The sequence below is a fragment of the Ciconia boyciana genome, chromosome 5 (genome assembly GCF_034638445.1).
Source record: "Ciconia boyciana chromosome 5, ASM3463844v1, whole genome shotgun sequence".
Taxonomy (NCBI): domain Eukaryota; kingdom Metazoa; phylum Chordata; class Aves; order Ciconiiformes; family Ciconiidae; genus Ciconia; species Ciconia boyciana.
Window position 1 is genome coordinate 26,667,390 of NC_132938.1, and position 21,245 is coordinate 26,688,634.

Below are 21,245 nucleotides of genomic sequence, written 5' to 3' on the forward strand. Positions count from 1 at the left end.
CTATTCCCTCCATAGAGTTAAGAATATTAAAATCTTTAAAATCTTTCTCCTTCATCCAGAAAATGCCACAATGGTTTTTAGTATACACAGAGAAGGAGGAGTTAAAACTAAATACATGCAAAAAAATGCGTAAAGAGAAATAAAAAATGGGAGTCTGTTCCTATGGCTCCTCATTCTATAGCTTCTGACTTCAAGCTGATGATGTGAAAGTCTGTTCTCACAAAGGGACTAAGTCTCTAGACCACAAAGGCTGTTGGGAGAAATGGGAAGTCAGCTGTCAAAACTCTCCTCTAAAACTTTTCAGGTTCTTAAGGTTACTCCATTATAAAGGAAAAGTATCTGAACCATTTTTAGAAGCTTTAAAAAAAAAAGAAAAAAGAAAAGAAAAAGAAAAAGAAAAGAAAAAAGTCTCCTAAAACTAATTATTCTGAAAAGTGAAGACACTGGAAAGACCCTAGAGATGGTGCTCCAAGGGAAAATTCCTCAGAACAATTCTTACCAAAGACTGGATTCCAGTTTTTGGGAAGCATCTGTTCCCAGAGTTACTTTTCCAATTGGACTAATAAAAATTGATTTGAAAACTGGGGAGGGGGGGTGTGGGGTGTAGGGTTGTTTGGGGGATTTTTGTTGTTGTTTTTTAATAAGTGTAATAATTGTGCAAATGCCCATACAGATCGAGTTAGCTAAGGACTTTTTTAAAAAAATTAAGTATTGTCTTTTAGCCAAAACCTTTTACTCTTTTTTTACCTAAAGTCACTAGGCTATCTTTACTAATCCTGTGCCAATTAGAATATGGTCAGGAGAAAAAGCAGATCACACAAATGGCATAACAGCTAGCAAGCTTTAAATTTAAATTTTCTAGATTCCACATTGTTTTATAAAGAAAAAAGGCAGAATTGAAATGACAGATTAGTGTGTTTAAACAATCAGCATTTTACTTCAGCCTGTTGGACAAGTGTTCCTTCTATTTTAATATCTATACTCATTTGATAGATGATTGCAGGCCCAAAAAGAACTAGATGAAGTCAAATTGATGAATGATCACTTAGGAGTTTGCAGTAGATTTGTCCAACAGAAACCTGGGCACAAGGGGTAAATGCAGTCAGCAGATGATACTCAAGTTCTTTAAAGCAAAAGAATAAATAAAGTATAATTAAAGTATAATGCACTATGTCTGAAACTGAAAAAATCCTACACAGATAATATAAAGACAGTTACATGGACATATCAATGCCCCTCTCCCAAACTGGATAAAAATCCTTAAAAAAAAATGCTGAAAGTTTACAAGTCCTTAATATTCACTTTATAACACTAATTATATTTACGAAGACATGCTATATTGTTATGGTCTACTTCAAATGCTAAGTATTTGTTGTAGTAATTTCCAGTCAATCCTCAATTTTTATTTCTCCACAGGATGTATTTTCATTAAAGCTCTCTCCAGAGATTTTTAGAAGAGAAACATCATCTAGAGGTGAAGTTATTCTTCGCTGATGATTGCCTGAAAAGGCACCTAACCTTGAAATGTAATATATCATCAAACCCATGACTGGTGTGAAATCACCGAGTCAAACATATTAGGAACATTAAGTACCACTACACTGGGTTTAAGGCTATATGAACTGAAAACCCCTAGCTCCGTAGAAATGAGTATTACAGCTGTACAACTGACTGCCTCTTACTGATGGCAACATGCTAAAGGAGAACAGAGACACTATGTAGAAGACATAACAACAATCATCCCATTCTGACTGTGTGGAAGTCCCAGTGGAAAGTGGTGGTTACACTAGAAGTTTTTCAATCTCATAAATGAGTTTTTGGACATGATTGTTTAATGGCTGAAAAAGAAGGAAGGTGGTCGTAATCACTCCTGAGAAATGGGCAAGGTCAAGCTGCAGGTAACAACTAATTGAAGAGCTGCTTTATAATAGTGAACATACTCAAAATCAGTATTTCTCTTCATGCAAAGATGACATCCTTTTCTCAAAATCCACTACAGTAACATTTTCATTTAAAAAGGAGAACATAAAAAAAAGAGAAAATTATTTTTAAAGAATTAAAGTAACTAGCTAGAATGACATAGGTTATAGAAAGGACGCCCCTATCAAAAAGGAACAACAACAACAAAAAATCAACATGGCTACACAGCACATTGAACTCTGACATTAAGACATCATCCTCCAAAGAGCATAGAGCCACATCCTGTAAACAGGAAAGTGTGTACACTCTGGCAAGTTGAAGGTAAAACCTTGATGAAGCACAGCAAAAGTTTCAGAAACAAATTATGAAAAGCATACTAATTAAACATCTTCACCAAAGCCTCCAGAAGCAGGAAGCCTTCCAGACCCTTTTGTAGGGCTGCAAGACAAACAAGATTTATTCCAGGAGAGAGGTCTGAAGAGGTTTCTTAAGGTGTCATCAGAAGACATTTTAAAACAAATTAATAAAACGAGCAGTAACAAAATCATTAAGACCAGGTGGTATCCCTTCCATGACTTCTACAGGAATTTAGAAATTATACACCAAATATTCTGTTATTGCAATGTGTCAATGAACACACTGAACACAGCAAATGTGAAAGAAACCAAAGGGTCCCAAAAGAGGAACTGAGTGCCACTCACCAGAACATCTAATTTTGAATGAGCAAACAGGTTGAAACAAAACAGTAACAACAAAGACTAGACACTGCTGAAAAACGATGTTATGGGAATGAGTCATTAAACTTTACATAATGGGATGCTTTGTCTAAGGAAAAATAAATTTTAGCAGACCCACAAGTATATGAGTAAAATGCATTAGGATCCCAAAAAACTTCCAACAAAGTCTCACACCAGAGGATCTTAAAATAAAAATCCTGTTGTGAATTAATTATTAACTAAAACATAGGAGACAACGGGTGGAAATAAATGACTGCTTTTCACAATGAAGGGAACAAAGGGAAAGTATTGATGGGAGTCAGAAGGGAATCTGTGACACAACATATGAAAAATTATTAGAAGATGAACTGAACAATTTATATAAAATTTACTGAGGTAGTCAGATCTAACATTATAATGAAGAACTATGCAAAAATGTCACGCTCCTGAATGGTTACAATCTGAAATGAAAGAAATTCAGATTAAGGCCAGGTTTTCCCACCTGCATTAACTCTGCATGTATAGTATTAGGCAATGTATCATCCAAAATTATTCAGGAAAGATACTGAAGTCAACATGGATGTTTTCCAAAATTGTCAGCTCAGTGCTCAGAAATAGCGTAAAAGACAAACAGAATGTTAAAGAATAAGAAAAAAAAAATAATCATAAAGTATGTACACAACATGGTGCACACCCTGAATGCCACAGCCGAGTCTGGTCACCCTGGTTCCAATAGGATACAGAACAACCAAACAAGAATAACCAGACATATGCAATAATCAGTTTGTGTGGAAGTTAATCAGGTGATTCTTTACCTTGGAAAGTAAAGGAGTGGAGAAGATACGGTAAACATATTTATTAATCAGAAGTGGGTCAAAGAATATTTATTATTTTACATATTGCAAGAACTATGAGATAGCCAGTGAAATTATCAGACAAGTTTAAAACAAACAAGTGAAGCTACTTTTTCCATACATGCATTAAACTTGAATTTACTGATGCAGATGCCATGGGTGCTTATAAAGCACAAATAAGTTCAGGAAAGAACTTGATACATTCATGGAATAAAGTTCCACTGAAAGCTGTGATGAACATGATCAAGCAGATTTAAGAAATCCTTAAATCACAAATTGCTGGAAGCCAAAACTGACTACTATGAGAATTATACTGAGCTATAGGGACCTTTGGTCTAAACATATGTGGCAATTCTTACGTTCTTATAGTACGATTGTGTTCCGCACAAGTCAGTGATCTTATTTGCTTGACAGCACTTGATTGGTGCCTCCATAATATGGAATCTACATTAAGACGTTCTGGTAAGAAAATTAGTTTTTTCCTGTGGCATTCTAGTTAATAGCCAACTCTAAGATTCTCTGTTTCTGTGGCTTCGTTTTTTTCATTTTACTTTTACCAAATCATTATTAGAAGTAGATATTCCTGAAAGTAAAATATTAACACTTACCCGTTTATCGAGCGTTCTTTCCCTTACAAAGCCAAGCAGCTGGTCATTGACTAAAGAAAGATCTCTCTTGCCCGCAGTAATAATTGTAACAATAACATCATGTCGAATGGCTTCTTCTGGGTCATGTGATCTAACCTTCAAATATTCTGTTACAATCATAAACAATGAAAAGCTTGGCTTTTTTATGTAGATATGATATATATTCTGATTTATTAATAATGTTAAAACCATTAAATGTCAGTCAAATATCACAACCATATAATCTATTAAACATATAACTGCCTACAGGAAACATCTGTTCCAGTATTTTCTATGTTAAATATAAAACAATTATATAACTGTAAAGATCAGAAGAATATAAAAGTGAATAGCTTTTACAATAACCTCATTTGCAACAAGCAATGAAGTGAAATAAAGCCAATTAGAATATACTGAAAATAAAGGGAGGTGGGGGACTGAGAAGAAATAAAAAGAACAGAGACTCTCATTCCCAAAGAGCTAAGAAGGTAAATAATAAATGAAAAATACTGACAACTGATGTAGGTTAGCTTGCATCAAAAAAGAACAGTATTTTCAGTTAAGTCTGAAATTCTGCTCATACTTCAAATGATGGTGAAGTGAAGGAAGAAACAAGCTTCACAGTTTAGATCAGCACAATGGCATTTTCTAAACTCAGTGGAAGAGAGTACTGGGGAACATACTGACTGTTTCTGAAAGTAAATCAAGATGTTGCACCAATATTTGCTTTGACTTGCCAAAAGTTTCATTAGAATCTGAAATTACTTTAAAACTCATTCTGCAACAGGTAGCTTCTTAAAGAGTCATTCTGACAAAGTCCACACAATGTCACACACTCCTCTCCTTCTAATAACTAGTGCTTGTCTTCAGCAGAAAGCAATTACTCAGTAGTTAGCTCTTCCATCCAGCATCAAGCATTGGACTTGATACATTTTAGAACTATACTGCTATGTACAGAAATAATTACATTCTTCCTTGCTCATTTCTTAAATTATTCTAAACCCCTGTATGAGCATCTCACCAGTGAGGTCTTTTGCTAAGTCTGGATGGTTCATTAAACAATGACTGGCGAATTTCACACTCTCTAATCTCACAGGGACATGGATATCATTGAACCTAGAGGAATAGAAGATTATGAATGTTAATTTTTAATTAGCCTTGCAAATCAAGATTATTCTCTATGTAGTAACATGTGTTGATAGTATGTTTCATTAACTATTAGAATACTTTTATATGGCAAAATAATACAACAGAAATGTTTTGAATTTCTCTCCATAATGTACCTCACACAAATTTTTATGTTATTTCTTGTGAAATTAAGTCAGGACTAAAATTAAAGGATGAATACGCTATATGTGGATGAAATGTTGACCCAGTGGATTTTTTCCATTGACTTTTGAACATAATTCTCCGTACACTGTCAATTGTGTGTGTTCATAATGAAATGATAAAAATATAAATTGCCATATAACATGTACAATTTGAAAACATTCACTTTTTAAAAAATGATAACTTTCTACATTTACTTAAAAGGAAATATCTCTTCACTCAAAAAGGTAAATGCCAAATAGAACAGATATAGTTGCAGATATAGCTGAACAGTAAGAAATTTCAGACAATGCTGGCATATCTATTGTGTAATTTCTGCTATGTATGTAATGTACTATCTATTTAACCTATATTCCCATAGCTGACAGCAATATAGCAGCAGTCCTTCAGGCTTCTTCGTTCTAAAATATAACTGTATGCAATTCTCTGCTTCATAGAGTTAACAAAAGAACTTGTTCAAATACAAACAAACAATACAAAAAATTACATCCTCTAAAAACACAATGAAAAATGCAATACTATCAGAAAATCCAGAACAAAAAGAATAGAAATTCAGAATTCTATCCCTGTTTCTCTTACCGCCCAAGAAAGCACTGCCAAAGAGGACGATTTTGTGTGGCCAGATCAGAATCTTTGGAGCCAAAGAGTTTAGCCAGAAGTCGAACAACAGCCAAGCGTTCTTCTCCATCATTGCTCTAAAAATCAAAACATAAAAAAGGAACAGTAAATCAGTATCTGTAATATCTTAATAACAATTTCTGGCTTCCTTTTCTTTCTGCTTTTATAAGTTAGATTAAAAACTGAGTTTGAAATAATTTCTGATAAAACTCAGTCTCCCTAATTAGATTATTAGATGAATATGAGTAAAAGTATACAAATACGTATTAAGTGAACATATTACAGCCATTGAATAGGTGGCTGTGCTTTGAAAATTCCTTCTCTTTCAGAAATAAAGACCCATGCACAGTAGTTTGAATAATATATATCCCTAACAATTTCAACAATGAATGATCTTATTTTTGTTTTAAAACATACTTTAAGACTATTTTATGTGTGTGGAAAAGACATCAATTAAGATGTTATAAATAGATGTGCACTAATAAAAGATATATGTAATTTCACCAAATAGCTATTTCTTGGTTATTTTTCTTTGTTGCCACCATACCCCAATATGTACATGCACACACAAAATTATTTCTCTTGTCCACTTACAATCTTGTGGAAAAACAAACAGCTTTTTAATTAAAAAAACCTAAACCCCCAAATCAGGACAAATTAACTATTTCCAAGGATTCAAAAGAAGTCAGCTGACTTATTAGCTGATTCTGACATATCTGGGAAAATATTTGGAAATACTTCCTCTATTATTAAAACATTACTTCACAAAAGAAAATTCTGCAAATCAATACTGAAGCTGACACACTTGCATTTCATGAGATAAGCCAACCACAGCCTAATTACTTTATAAATCTCAGGTGAAATCCAAAGATTAAGTACATACAACTTCTGCATTAGATCATATGAATTTATCATTACAATGATTATATATTTTGTGTGCATAATACACATTTGCAGGCACAGAAAGCACACAATTGTATACAACTTTCCAGTGTCCTTCCTTTGATATTTATCACTTTAAAGTAAAGATAAATGTAATACAAAATTTGTCTCCCTCCAGTAGAACACTTACTAAATCTACAGCTCTGCACTCTTTAATATCCACACAAATTTTATTACTTGTGCAAAGCTACGTTGTAACCTACCTTCAGCTTGAATTCAAGCTGTGGCATGACAGACAGCAGTAAGTGAGGATCTATGGCAAAAAGCTCTTGTATCAAGTCAAACACATGTTCTGATAGGTCACTTACTGAAGACTTTCCCAGTACCAGAACCTGGTTAAAAAACTGGAATACAAACAATATTATTTATTTTCCTTCATTAATGGAAACACTATTCTTAGAAATTATTTTAACGTAGTATCATTAAGACTTTAATTCTAATGGAAGGTACTCGATGCACATTTTTTCCATGACATCAAACCAGTTCACCCTTACAGTTTTGGCTCAAACAAATTACAAATAAACAACCTTCATAATTCAGTTCTATTACTTCCATCAGGATCAATTAATTAACGGTAATTTGATAATTTAAAATATCAATAACTATCTCCCCAGCAAAATTAACAGGTAATAAAAGAATTGTTGATTTAAAATGCATATAAATGCATATTCATCCAGTAGAAGTTGAGAAAAAAAATTAGTATCTTATTTTTAATTTTCTTATAATTTAAAACCAATCCAAATTGAAGATGACCAAATGTTGAAAAAGAAGCTTCTCTACTTCTAATCTATTTTAAAGAATGTCAGATGACTTTACAGTATGTGATATTTGACAGTAATGTATCAAGGTTGTTAGTTATCTAACAGAAAAAACAAAGTAGCCTAAAATATGAATTATTTCTTTTGGATTTGTTAAATTTTAATATGCTCAATATACTTCCTATTAGATACTGTGGGTTAATATTAATATTATTTAAGCAGTGCAAATCCTACAAAGCTATGACACACTTGAATAAGAAAGTAAGAATAATATTAAATCAACTCAAAGGTCACTCTATGCACTGTCCTGTTTCCAGCTATGACTAATTACAAAAGCTTAAAGAAACAGGGGAATTGGAAAGTGCTACTTGTTAGTGAGACTCCTTGAGCTTTTAAATACTTCCTGATTAATCTTTTATGAATTTGCCTAATTCCCTTTTTAAACTACTCTGACTTTTAAGAATTCTATTGGCTTCAGCCCCAAGGAAAAGCAACAGAATGGACCAGACTACACACCCCACAAGACTGTAGTAGCTATTTTAATAGGTAGAACATACAACATTGACATTCAACAACAGGAATTATAGTAAAAGGAAGCCTTGTAAAAAATTCAATTCTTCTAGTCTTTATAGCTAAACCAAGTTTAGGATGGAAAAAAAAAAATCTAGTAAAGAGCTGGTAGTTTGAAATGCTTCATGCTAAAGCTTGGTATGAAATGAGGCTGTCTGGTTGCTGGACATATGAAGTACTAACAATTCCTTTTGTTGCAACAGGATTTTTTGGTGGTCACCTATGGTGGTCACAGCCTAGATTTAGGCTTAACTTTAGACTGAAATGGGTAAAATTAATTTCCTCTTCACTTATTTGAAACACATCACACAGTTCTTTAACAACCAAGCTAATACCCTATTTGGAAAATTGTATTCTTGTAGCTGCTACAAAATGTGACTTTTATAAACAATATTTTTAAACAAACAAACAAATCTCCAATAAATTCAGAGAATAACAAGAACACTTGTTACTTGTAGGTAACATGGATTAATTAATTTACATACATTGGCAATACATGGCTCAATGGTCTGGACGGTCCTTTTCAACAGGACTTTTGCAAGATCAAATGCTTGTTTATTAAGGTTCTGAAATAAAGAAAAAAATAATAAAATTTTAAAGAGACAAACTATTTCAGATGACTTTACTTTTCTCTCCCAACGTTAAAAGACCATGACTTTAGAAAGGTACGTTTTACCACCAATCTATTTATTTTCAAAGCTATCTAAGTTCAGTTATGTTAATTCCACAACTACAGACTTAGAAAAATCTTAAAACTAGTTTTTCACACACTTAAAAGAAATCTAACCCCAAACCATCACTTCCTGCACATTCCTCTAAGACTTTATCACTCCAGTTGCTACCTGTAGCATTGTATTCGTATCTATAAAAAGTTTTCACATGCAGTAGCATTAAAAATTTTGAAGAAACGTTACCACACCTCCATACTTTGATAAATAACATGCACCAAATTTTGCCACTGAAAAATGAACTACTCTAACTTACTATTTAAATGTGGTTTTGTTTCCCCCTCACATACTCATTAAAGGTACACCCTGTAGCAAAGTTCAGCCTTGTCCAGACAGTAACTGTGCACTGACTTCTCCATGGACTGTACTGTATGCTCCGAGATAGCCCACAGAAAGCACCTACGCCTGCGCAGTTAGCTGCAAACTTTCCAAGTAAACGTTTGATTGCAACGTAACAAATCTGAACATTGTTTTTATTACTCTTGAGCAAGATAAGGAACGTAACTGCACATCTGAAAAATGTGACTGTCCAAATCTGCACAAAATCCAATATGCAGTATCTCATCTCATCTAGGGATTAATGCAGCTGGGGGGGCGGGGCGGGGGGAGAAAGGTGGATTAGCTGATTGGCCTGAAAATTACAAATGACTGCAGAAAAATACAGGTAAAGCCTAAGGATGACTGATTCTTGAAAAGACAGTATTTGGCAAGTCTACATTCAGAATGACTTCCTCATGTTCTTTTAGCTGATGAGATGACAAACCGAAAGACAGTTGATCAACTGATAGTAAATGGCCAAAGGCTCAAACAAATACCTTCTCAGTCACCATAGCACTAAACTGATGTCTCATTATAGAAGACAGAGAGATATGTATAAACTCTTCTCAAATTCAAAACAAAACAGTTTCTCTCCAAACCAGACCATGATTAAAATCTTGTTGGCAGGTATGTCTGTATTAAACTAAAGGACTTGCAAACCTCATACAGAAAATATATTTTATTTGGATCTTCAATACAGCTTCAAAGATTTCTTGCAATAAAGTTGTGTTGGTTTGTTGGTTTTTTTTCCTCCAGACAGGCTCACCAGAGCTAAAAAGAAACCCCACAAAACAAACAAAAAACAAACCAACAACCACCCAAACACAAAAAAAAACCCCAAAATCCCCCAAAGAACCAAACACCAAAACAGCCTAGAAAAGAAATATATATTGATAAAATAAATAACTATTAATAAATAATAAATGAATAATCAATCTGTTAGGAAGAAAAAAAAACCCTTGAAGGTCTGGATTGGCCATGCTGTAGGGGATGCAGAAAAAAAAAATACTGATTTTAAATATATGAAATACATGTTTTTAAGGAATAATCTTGACAGTAGAAGTGTGAAGAAAAATATTCACTAAATAGCACTGGTTTTAAAGTTAATAAAAAGAACTACAGTTTGATGCCATAGGTGGTCTGAGCAAAATGTGACATACCGTACTGCTGTCGAAAACCTGGATTTACTAGAGGAGAGTCACATTAGCACACACAGAGAGAACAATGTACAGTAAAGCCACTTTACTGATCATGGAGCTACAAATAAATATAATTTAGATGCTAAGGTAGACTCTACTTCATATCTAGGTACTGATATATTTTTATTTTTTTACTGCAGTACTGTCTTACACAATCTAAGAAAGTTTTTTAAAAAAAACAAAACCAAAAAACAAAACAAAAAACCCCCAAACACACAAAAAAAACCCCCAAACGCCCGAAAAGGAATAAAATACATTATCCAAAACACATCTTTCAACTCCTTTACAAAGACGAACTTCCATTAAGCGTAACAGTCTAGCCACACTGATACTTTTATTATGTCATAGCAGAGAATGACTAGTATTCAATTGCTTTGCACAGATATAAAAGTATTGTTATTATATGTTCTCTACAAGAAAACAAACTGTGCTTTTCAAGGTATGGTGCTTCTGATTTACATACCTAAGGACAAACAATTAATATAATCACAGAATTTCCTAAGAGATCTGTTCATGAAAGGAGAACATAATTACTGCAGTCAAACGTTGCTAGGCAGAGCAGAGTAGACAAAAGAACTTTCTGTTTTTTTGTGGTGGTTTTTTGTTGGGGGTTTTTTTTGTTTGGTTTGGGTTTTAGGTTGTTTTTTTTTTTTAAACTACCATGGTATAGCAGTAGTTTATGTTCTGTTGTTACAGGAAACAAACAAGTTAAAATAGACCAAAATAGTGACCAAAGTATGATACTGAGCACTGACTACAGCATTTTATTTGCTCAGTCATGATGGCCAAGAGCCAGTAAGGACTGGCCACCAGTCCTCTAAGAGATACTAAATATGCAGTACAACCCAATATTTACACCAAGTTTACCTCCCTCTTTATCAGAGCCTTGCTCGAGAATTTCCTTCATTAGGCAAAATTATATGATTAAGCTAACAATGTTAATGCTAAAGGATCATATTCACTTTTACTTTGCCTACACCAACTAGTCACAACACGCTGTTCAGTTGTACAAGGTCTACCATCTTTGCATCCTCAGAGCAATGCCCACCATTGTTAACAGCATCACCCAGCACCTGACATGCACAACTCCACTCCTTTATTTCCACTCCTGATCTCTACTGCCTATAATTGATTAGAAACAACTTACAAAGAACAGCGTATTTTCAAAAGGACTCTTTTTCTACTGTTATGAATAAGAGGACTCCCTTCCTGTTACCAGTTTTAATAAGACATCATCTCGTTGCTGTCAATAAAAATCAGTTGATAGAATGATATTCCCATCTCATGGTCACGACAGAAGGAGTGCAAACCGACCTCAGATGATAGATACTTTTATATACCCATTGCTGAGATTTCACAGGTAAGTGACAATGGCCACAGCTTAGTCACTCCTGTGCTATACATTTCCATGAATTCTCCCTCTTTAGGTAACCAAAGGAATAATCCCTGCTTTTATGTGCTAATTTAACTTTAATTATGTAGTCATGGATGTAGCTGCCTTAATTTTGTCATTATTTTAAATTAATAAATGAACAAACAGAAACACATACTTGGTAATCAGAGTACAGTTCATTTACTGTAGCTCATAATTGAAACTTACTGTTCTCCATACAATTTTCAGTAAGAAGCACAAGTGTTTTAGCAAGGGAATTTTCTTGGTCAATGCAAGGCAACACCAGCCTGCATCTCACTTTCCCTGATTTCCTGGCTAAAGGAGTTGTGTTTATTCTCCTTTCAACTTTATTTAGCCATAGGTAAAGGTACTTCAAAAGCTCAACCGCACACCTAGTGACTAGATAATAAATCACAGAATGAAACCAGAACAGCAGCATCAGTGACAGTTCATGAAGCTGACTGTAAAGGGGGCATCTCTGAAAAACCTGTCGAAGAAGCTGTGTAGATGGGCTAAGACAACATCTGCATGACAGCAGCCATCTGCTAGGAGGGGCTCACATAAGACTCCTCTAGGAAGACAGGGGGTCACTTATAAGTGAGTTAAAGGGATGCTGAACTCTGGAAAGGGCAGAAAGATTATAGAACTCTTATAAAAGAATATGAAGCACTAAAAGCAACCAACCAACTAACTTAAAAAAAAAAAAGAGAGAGAGAGAGAAGTACTACTCTTCAGGTAACAATTAGGTTTTATTAAATGAAAAGTTTAAGGGGAAAAGACACTGGGGGGGGGGGGGGGGGGCGGGGGGGGAGGAACTAGGGAGGTGGAGGGGAGTCTGACTGGCAAGCAGAGGCAAGCAGCAAGTCACCACAGAAGTCTTGGGGAAGTCTTCCCCCCCAGCCTTCCTTTTTTTTTTTAATTAAAAAAAAAATTCTTCACATCTTTTCAATCAAAAAAACCCCAACAAGCCCGAAAACCAAAACAACCAACAACCCACAACCCTTAAGATATAATGTTTTCCTATTACATATTACATTTGCTTGAAAATACTGTATTTGTTTCAGTACAGAGTTCCTGAGGTGTCAAGCAGGCAGAATCTCTTGATACTGAATAATCTAGACGCAGCTAATGAACAGCACCAAATAATTCCCAAAGGAAATTTTCAATCCACTGTTACCAAGGCTGGGGGGAAAAAAAAAAAAAAAAAAAAGGCAGTCGTGATGGCTAAAGTGTGTGGAGAGATAAACAACAAGCAAAAGGCAATAAAAGTTATTATTATAATGGTATACTACTATAATATTTTACTTTGCAGACCTTGTGTGCAGGAATGAGGTTAATCAAAATGGAGTCCAACAGCTCCTGAGTTACTCCATCGCCTTCCATGATGATAGAACTCATCAAATCCAGCATATGCATTTGTACCTTCTGGTTGTGGCTATTACTAAGATGATAAAGAATATTATCAATACTAAATTTTCAGTTCCTGACAAATATTAACAGTACTGTTAAGAAACAATGTCTAACGCTGTCCAGTTTGCCCTCCCTTACATTCCCCACATCTCAAAACTCAAACTATTTTACGTGCCTTTCCTCTCTTACAGAAAGCTTCAAAAAGCTAGAACACCGTAGCTCTGCTTTAAGAAGTGAAACAAAATAAAAAAGAAAACAACAACCATGGAAATACAAACGTAGATAAATGAGTCAGAATGAAGTATACTGTTGTAACATGGACAAGAAATTTTAAAACATGTCTACTTTTAGACACACACCCCTCCATATTGTCAGTAATTCGCACTCATTTGCTTTCCCTGTATCTCCTCATTTGGAGGAATAAAGACTTGTTCTATTCAAATGTATTTATTTGTAGACTATGCAAGGATTCAGTCTACCCCCGAAACTGATATTTTGACAGTCTAGTATAACTGAAGCAATTCAACTTACTTGATAACTGAAAAAAGAGTCCTAAAAAGCTGAATAAAAATTTCATTGCAATCTTCCAACTCAAAGCAGATGTTGTAAGATTTAACCCAAGCTAAATTCTAAAACAAAAATAGGAAATGCAGGATATTACAACTTTCACATTAAGTCACATAAACATAATCATGTTAGTAACATTTTTTCTATTTAAGGAAAAATATCATATAATAGATTGCAAACCCTTTGGGGAAAGAGACTGGATATTTGCTTTGCATATAAAGAGCTCTTAACACAAAGGGGCTTTGCAATATACATCCAGAAAAAAATTAAATATAGAATAACCTGATTGCTTATGCATAAAAGAAGATTGACAGAAATTGTTAATAAGTCCATGTTTCTAGACTTTCTTCTTCATGCTATGAAACAATACAGTTGTAAACATTAATAAAAGGTTTACAAACAAGATACTGTTTTCTAAATGTACCCTGATAAAACCCCCACACTTCTTATCAAGAGTAGGTTTTTCTAATGTTTTTAAACCAAAATCTTATATTCCTCCTCCCATCATCAATATAAGCAGATTTGCATTTTAATCAACATTTGAAATTCTCTCTTGATGAGATAATATAACCTTAAGGGTGCATGATATGAAAAACAATGTATAGAATTGTAGGACAAAGGCTAAATGTTAATACATAACAATCGTTTTAACATGTCCTCAACTATAGGCTGCATGAACTTATTAAATGCAAACAGAATTACAACTGCTAAAAGAAGCAACTCATTGAACTTTAATGAGTCTGGTGCAATTTACAGAATAAAAGAAACTTCCCAGGCGTACTGGCACATCTGAGAAAGACTGATTACATTTCTTAGGCTTACAGAGCAAATACCATCTACTGAAAGTTACAATTATTGTGTTACCTCTAACAAGTAAAAGTATCTGTTAAATTGAGGGCTCTTCGTGTCCTCCAAGCCTTTTAATTGTCTTGTAATAAACAAGAATATGTCCTGTCGAAAAATGATAAAGTGTTTACAAACTTGATTCAGCAGAGTAAAAATACAACCCTTTAGTAGTGACATCTACCCACATTTACAAACTCATGATATGAGAACATTAAATTGTCTTTTTTAGGCACTGACAGAAAGCTATCACCAACACAGATACTGGTTATCTAGTGTTCCTTTACACATCTCTGGCCCTTGAAGTACTACACTGACTCACAGAACCAAAGCATCATCTCTTTAATAAAACTGAATATCAGTATAAATGCGAGTGAAAAGATTTTCTTACTTGGTTTTTTTGTTTGTTTGTGTTTGGGTTTTTTTTTGGGGGTGGTGGTGGTGGTTTTTTTTTCCTCAGCAAGAGAATGAGGTAGGAAGAAGGCCTTTATTTTATAAAGCATTTTTACCTTAAGTTTGTCATGGGAAGTGTATGGAGCTTCAGGAGCATAGATACGAAAGATATCAGCCAAGCAACATGCTACAAGGAGGCGCACATCTTTATTGGGATTCCTGAGGAAGAATTCAGATGCAAGGTGCAAGGCTAATGGGAGATACTGCTGCTTCTCATCCTCCGAGTCCTGGTCCATATCCATGAAGGTTTTTACCACCATCTGGAAAACACAGAAAAAAAAACCCCATTCGAGTGCTTTCTGCTTTTATTCGTAATTACTAAACAATACTTTCTAAAAGGATGCGATGCTATCAGTATGTGTCCCACTGCATAATCACAGTACTGCAATTTTTTTGTTAGGACAAACATCAGAAAAAGAGAAGTGTTAATCTGATACTTAAAGGCTTATTGAACTTGGTATTTTAAAGTAAGACACTGAAAAATGCCTTGCAGCTCTGCTTATTTTGCCAATGTTAACCTGAGGTGCAGCACAGAAACTGCTGCACACTGACGAGGTTGGAGATGGCAGCACCTCTTCATCAAAGCAGTCCCAGACCGCTTCAAAGTGAGGACTTGCCTCAGTATGGACAGTACGAGGGGCTGCAAGCCATCTGGCCTAACGCACAGGCCACAGTATAATGCAGCTGCTTTAAGAGCAATGCCACGACTTGAGAGGAGCCTAAGAGGCCAGTCTCACGCTCTGCCTGTATCAAAGCACAGAGCTCAAGAACTACTTTACATATGCACAATCCTTGCATATTCCTTCATGTAAAATACGGCTAATGCTGCAGATCTATTCTTTCTGCATATTCAAAACTGCATCTATAGCCTTATCTACATAATGAAAAAAATAAACTACATGGTTTCCTTGTTTCTTCTAGCATAGCTAAGAACTACTAATTCCTATGAAATGCCACCAAAATTGTTTGCTTTTAATTATTATACAACCCCATTTAATTGAAACGTCTCAACATAATAATTTGGCAAAACTGAAAGTGAAAATTTAGTTTGAAGAAATAAAAACTTGCAGGTTAAACTTTCAGAATAGGGTTTGTTAAAGGATAAGGATGACTTCTAGGATGTCAGCACAGAACCAGGAGATGTGCCACAGATTCTTAGTACGACCTTAGTCAAATCAGTCTTTGTGTCCCATTCCTCCATGTCACTTGAGCATCCTTTGAGTTAAAATTGTGAAGGACAGTCATACTGCATACCAGTAGGATTTAGTATACCCATTACACACACAATACACACATTAAAGAGATATAAGAGAAAACACAGAATGATAAATCTTGACAGGTCAAATTCACCTCTAGAATATTAACAGTAAAACACAAGAGACTGAGCTCACACAACTAACAAACACATCCCTTACTCTTACCACAATTCTTTTGTTATCATGTCATTCAAATTATACTGAGGTTGTTGCTCCATTACTAAGCATGCCCCTGCTTCCAACATGAAAACACTGTCTTTCAGCTTTACCTCCTCCTTGAGTTTTGGAACTCAGTTTTAAACTCAGTAGATCTTATAAATTAAAATAGATGTTTGACAGCAACCTTTCCTACCATATGTTACTTAAAACTCCTCAATTTCTATAAATGTACAAGTACATTCCTTCGTGAAGCAACTTATAGCAAAACCGAAAATCAAGAAAGAAACGGGGCGGGGGGGGAAACCCCAACAGAATAAAAGACAACTTTACAGCCACAGCCCATAAAAATCCAAATTCTACCTGCATTGCCCTGTTTCCCTAAAAATATTCAGCTAATGCTTCAAAATATAGCTTAAGAAAGGACAAAACCATCCTTCTATTAACAGTACAGGTCTGTCTGTTACAGCGTTACACATCACTGGTCCTTCCTAGATATTGGAGTTACAAAAATAGATAACAGTCTTCAAAACCTACCAGATTCTTTCAATAAGGAAGGTTTAAAAACAAAACAAAACACACAAACAAAAAAACCCACCACCAAACCAAAACCCAACACAACGCAAAGCCAAAAAAAACCGCAGCACACTCTCTGCTGGTGGCAGGACAAGGAATAATGGCCCTGACTTGTAGCATGGGATTCAGATAACTATTACTGAAGGCTTTAAGAACAGGGTAGAAAGGACTAAAAGATCTGTGGATCCTACCCTGGAGACTGATGATAAACTGTATCTGTACCATATAAACTTGTCCCACTAAAGTTCTTTACAGTCCTTTTACTAATTTTATAGATAACCTATGTAAGCGATCTTTTGATCTTTCTCATAAGCCCCATCTCCTTTCTCCCTATGTGTATCATAACCTTCATAACCAGAATACCCTCCTATACTCAGATCTTTCTTTGGGTTCTCATATTCATATGACAATATGCATAAATCTTGCATATAACCCTTCCCTGATATGTCAAAAACAGACAAGGTAAGGCAGCATGGTGCTGTGAAAACTCACACAACTTTCCCATTCGGTAACAAGACATTAGGATATTCTGGGATTAAAGTAACCAAACTAGGCTTTGGCACCGTCTTGCCTGTTTGAAAACACATCAGTCTTACAGATTTTCCTGCTTTGCTCTTGTATTCAGAAGAAACTGCCAGCAAATATCCATAAAACCTCTTTCTATTTCCCTGCAAAGCACTCCTTGATATTTCTTTTCTATTACAAAACAACACTTGGACAGTAATTGGGCCATTGGCAAGCTGCAACTGCTATTTAACGTACTGATCTATGTTTCCTCCACTGTTTCTTTATAGTCCCATATCTGCTTGTATTCGTGTGTTGTCTTTTGTGTTATAATAAAGTCTTCGGTGCATGATGTTCTGTTTATAGCACGCACAAAAAATGAACAGAATACGACCTTGGCCTTTATCTAGGATCCCAGATACCAAAGCAATATAAATAACAAATAACATGTATGGGGTACACAAAATATAGTATAACGCAAATAATGAAAGTAATTTATAAACAAACTACACAGGGCTATACCATGGTTAAAAGCATGATGTAAATGCTTGCTAGTGGCAGGACACATAAAAGATTTGGGGAAAAGTGAATTAATAAAGACTTGCAGTTAAGTACAATCCGTAAATGTGTTGGACTCTGCCATCATAGTTCAACAAAATAATTCCACACATTTGTTGAATATATGCAATTAACTATATCTAAAATCCTACACCCTGAGAGTAGTCTCTATAGCCAAGCAACTACTGGTACTGAGTAAGGTATCACACACAATAGAATTATTTCCAAATGCCTGCTAATCTACATATGAGATTAATTGTTAAAATAGTAAAAAAAGAAAAGAAAAAGTCCAGACATTAAATACAATATATGCTTGGCTCTTCACACTTGCTAGAAAGCCAAGAACTTGCTCAAAATTTCACCAGTTACAGGACTGGTACTCTTGCCCTCTAGCACAACTGAAAAATTAGTTATCAAGCAACAATCATGAGAGCAACTTAAGTCTTCAGAAGTACAAGATCTTTTATGTTTGATGAAACCACTTATTCGTAATAGAACCGCATATCCTCAAGTACAACACACTGATCAACAAGTGTTCCATGATTTCCTGGGATACTCCTGTCTCTCCCTCCACAGCCATCCATTGTCTTGTTTCCTCTAAGACAGGAACTACCTTCCCTTCCTTCCCTCATGTTTATACCATGTCTAATGCAAAGTCTTGGTCTAGGACTATAGTTCACAAATACATCCATAATACAAAGAAATGAAATGACAACATACTGCAAGCTCTTTTCTGTGTTAAGGTCTGACAAAGAAGTTACTTCTAATCACCTGGGATTGGTATTACTTGGGATAGAATCAACAGAAATATTAACATGTAAAGTTAAGCATACTTATCCACCGCTTCCCAAAAATCTTTCTTAAACTGTATTGTAGTCATAGTTCCCGCTCTTTGTACATTTCCTATAACTCCATTACATTTCCTGTTACAAATTATGTGCTCTCAGAGGAATGGGGGTGAGGGGGAAGCAGTATGCAAGTTGCATGATGCCTAATAAATATTGGTAACATCTTATGAAGAACTGCTCATAATTGGTTCAGAAAGATTTTCATAGTTAAAATTTTTTAGTCATACCACTGCAATACCAGTATTAATTGTGACAGCTAGAATCTGATCTATTAAAAGAATCTGCTACTAAAACTGAAAACCTGAAATAAACTCTACATATACAAAAGACTAAAGGTCCAAATAATTTGAAGCTTTAAATTATTTTTAAACCCAAATGGGAAACCACTTATGTAACTAGTGATACACATAAATGCAATGATGAGGGAATATGACAAAGCAAGTAAGCCCAACAAAATTCAAGGCTGTGGTTAATATTTCATTGAACCAGAGGGAAGAATAAATACGATTGCAGGGAGACGACATGAATTGCTACTCCCAGATGGATTTTAGTACAATTATTTTTTCCAAGAATCTGCACGTTAAGAAAATCTTCTTTACTAAAATTATTCATATTATAGGTACTCTATTGAAGCAAATTACATTCAAAGTGTCATCTGATCCATCCTAACTTCCCTTGCTTTAATTGCAAAAAAAGCCCAAAACAAACAAAACCCCACTCCAATTCCTCTTTGTATTAAGGTTTTCATTTCAGGCCTAAAAGGAGTCTCAATTTCCCAAAGTTTTGATTCAACCATTACATAAATATTTCTCTAGCAGAATGCAGGAGTTATTTCAGAGTTAGGTATTAACTATTATCATGGTAAGCCAGTTCTTCTTCCAGGAAAAAGTGATTAAACCGCAACAGTAACTCACTATTTTTTCAAATTACAGTACTATCATCTAACTGAAGTCTTGCTGTACAGGCAAAACAACCCTAGCTAGAGCACTAATATTCCATTATATAAAACTCTACAGACTTAGTAGCTTCCACCACAGAAAATTGTTACTGTCCTCTGCGCAAAAAGCCGGAGAAAGAACAGTATTACTTAAACATATTAATGTAACATCATTCATTCTTTTCCAAACAATTAAGCACTCAATTTAAACACTAATTGCTAGCAAATGTAAACAAAATACAGCTATTCACATTTACAATTAAATTAATTCTGCATCGCTTTTGATTTAATGCATCTCCATTAAGTTATCACATAGTGGTACTTTAGTTACCTTGCAAAAATAAAAGTATTAAAACTATTCTAGAAATGGTCATTATTGCCATTTTTACCATAGTACCTTGAAATTCTAATTATCAGACCAAGATTTTACTCTCCCAGGCTCTGCAAACATGTAAGTGGTATGCTCTGATTATAACACTGGAGATGGTACAGAAATGCAAATACCTTTGTTCAAACTAGTGAGAACAACAGTTAAATTAAGACTGCTAAGTCACTCTTAGCACATTACGAACGTATTGAAAATTAAAGAATTTAAAGCTTTCAGGGAGGTGTCCATCTGACTGCATAAAAACACGCATTGTGCAAGCCAGTCACTCTGGGCTGCCCTTTCATCTGTTGCAGAGAAATGCACAGACCAGGACTGAATTCAACCACAGATGCCTACGATGACAGGTACAGACATCAGGTCAGTTTTGCCCTGGAAGTGCCTAATTCTCTGCACTGACCATGAAAGCAGCTCAGTGTGACCAGATGCCTGAAATAAGGCGAGATGAACTCTACCTGCAGCTTCTTCTGAGACTGTCAGCCTTTCAATTGCATTTAAACATACACCAGAGGTTGCCAAAGTGTTGTTCACAGTCTGCCCACACCTCATATGCAGTTTACGTGCAGCCTGTTTTCAAAGACAGTAAATCAGCATAGTAACTTGCCCTTACGTGACTCAGCTGCACGTGAATCTTGTGCAAGACCTATGCCTTAGACGGGAATACTAACTTTTGCTGTTCGGATCCTGGTTTGTGTTTATTGACCGTGCAGATTTAGGTGCATGGTTTGTTGGATCAGGAAGCTCAGCTACTGCTGAAACATATTGATGATTCCAGCATTAT

General features: G+C 35.0%; 1 protein-coding gene across 2 annotated transcripts in view; it reads right to left on the reverse strand.

Annotated features, from left to right (window-relative positions):
- The window catches only part of PDS5A (PDS5 cohesin associated factor A), an 86,406-nt gene that overhangs the window by 37,323 nt on the left and 27,838 nt on the right, over positions 1-21,245 (reverse strand). For both annotated transcript variants that reach the window (XM_072863112.1, XM_072863113.1), the window contains exons 3-11: positions 15,301-15,504; positions 14,813-14,899; positions 13,913-14,010; positions 13,286-13,412; positions 8,819-8,899; positions 7,209-7,349; positions 6,025-6,140; positions 5,138-5,232; positions 4,099-4,244 (exon numbers count right to left, since the gene is read on the reverse strand). In XM_072863112.1, coding sequence (XP_072719213.1) covers positions 4,099-4,244; positions 5,138-5,232; positions 6,025-6,140; positions 7,209-7,349; positions 8,819-8,899; positions 13,286-13,412; positions 13,913-14,010; positions 14,813-14,899; positions 15,301-15,504 — 1,095 coding nt within the window. The remainder of the gene's footprint in view (positions 1-4,098; positions 4,245-5,137; positions 5,233-6,024; positions 6,141-7,208; positions 7,350-8,818; positions 8,900-13,285; positions 13,413-13,912; positions 14,011-14,812; positions 14,900-15,300; positions 15,505-21,245) is intronic.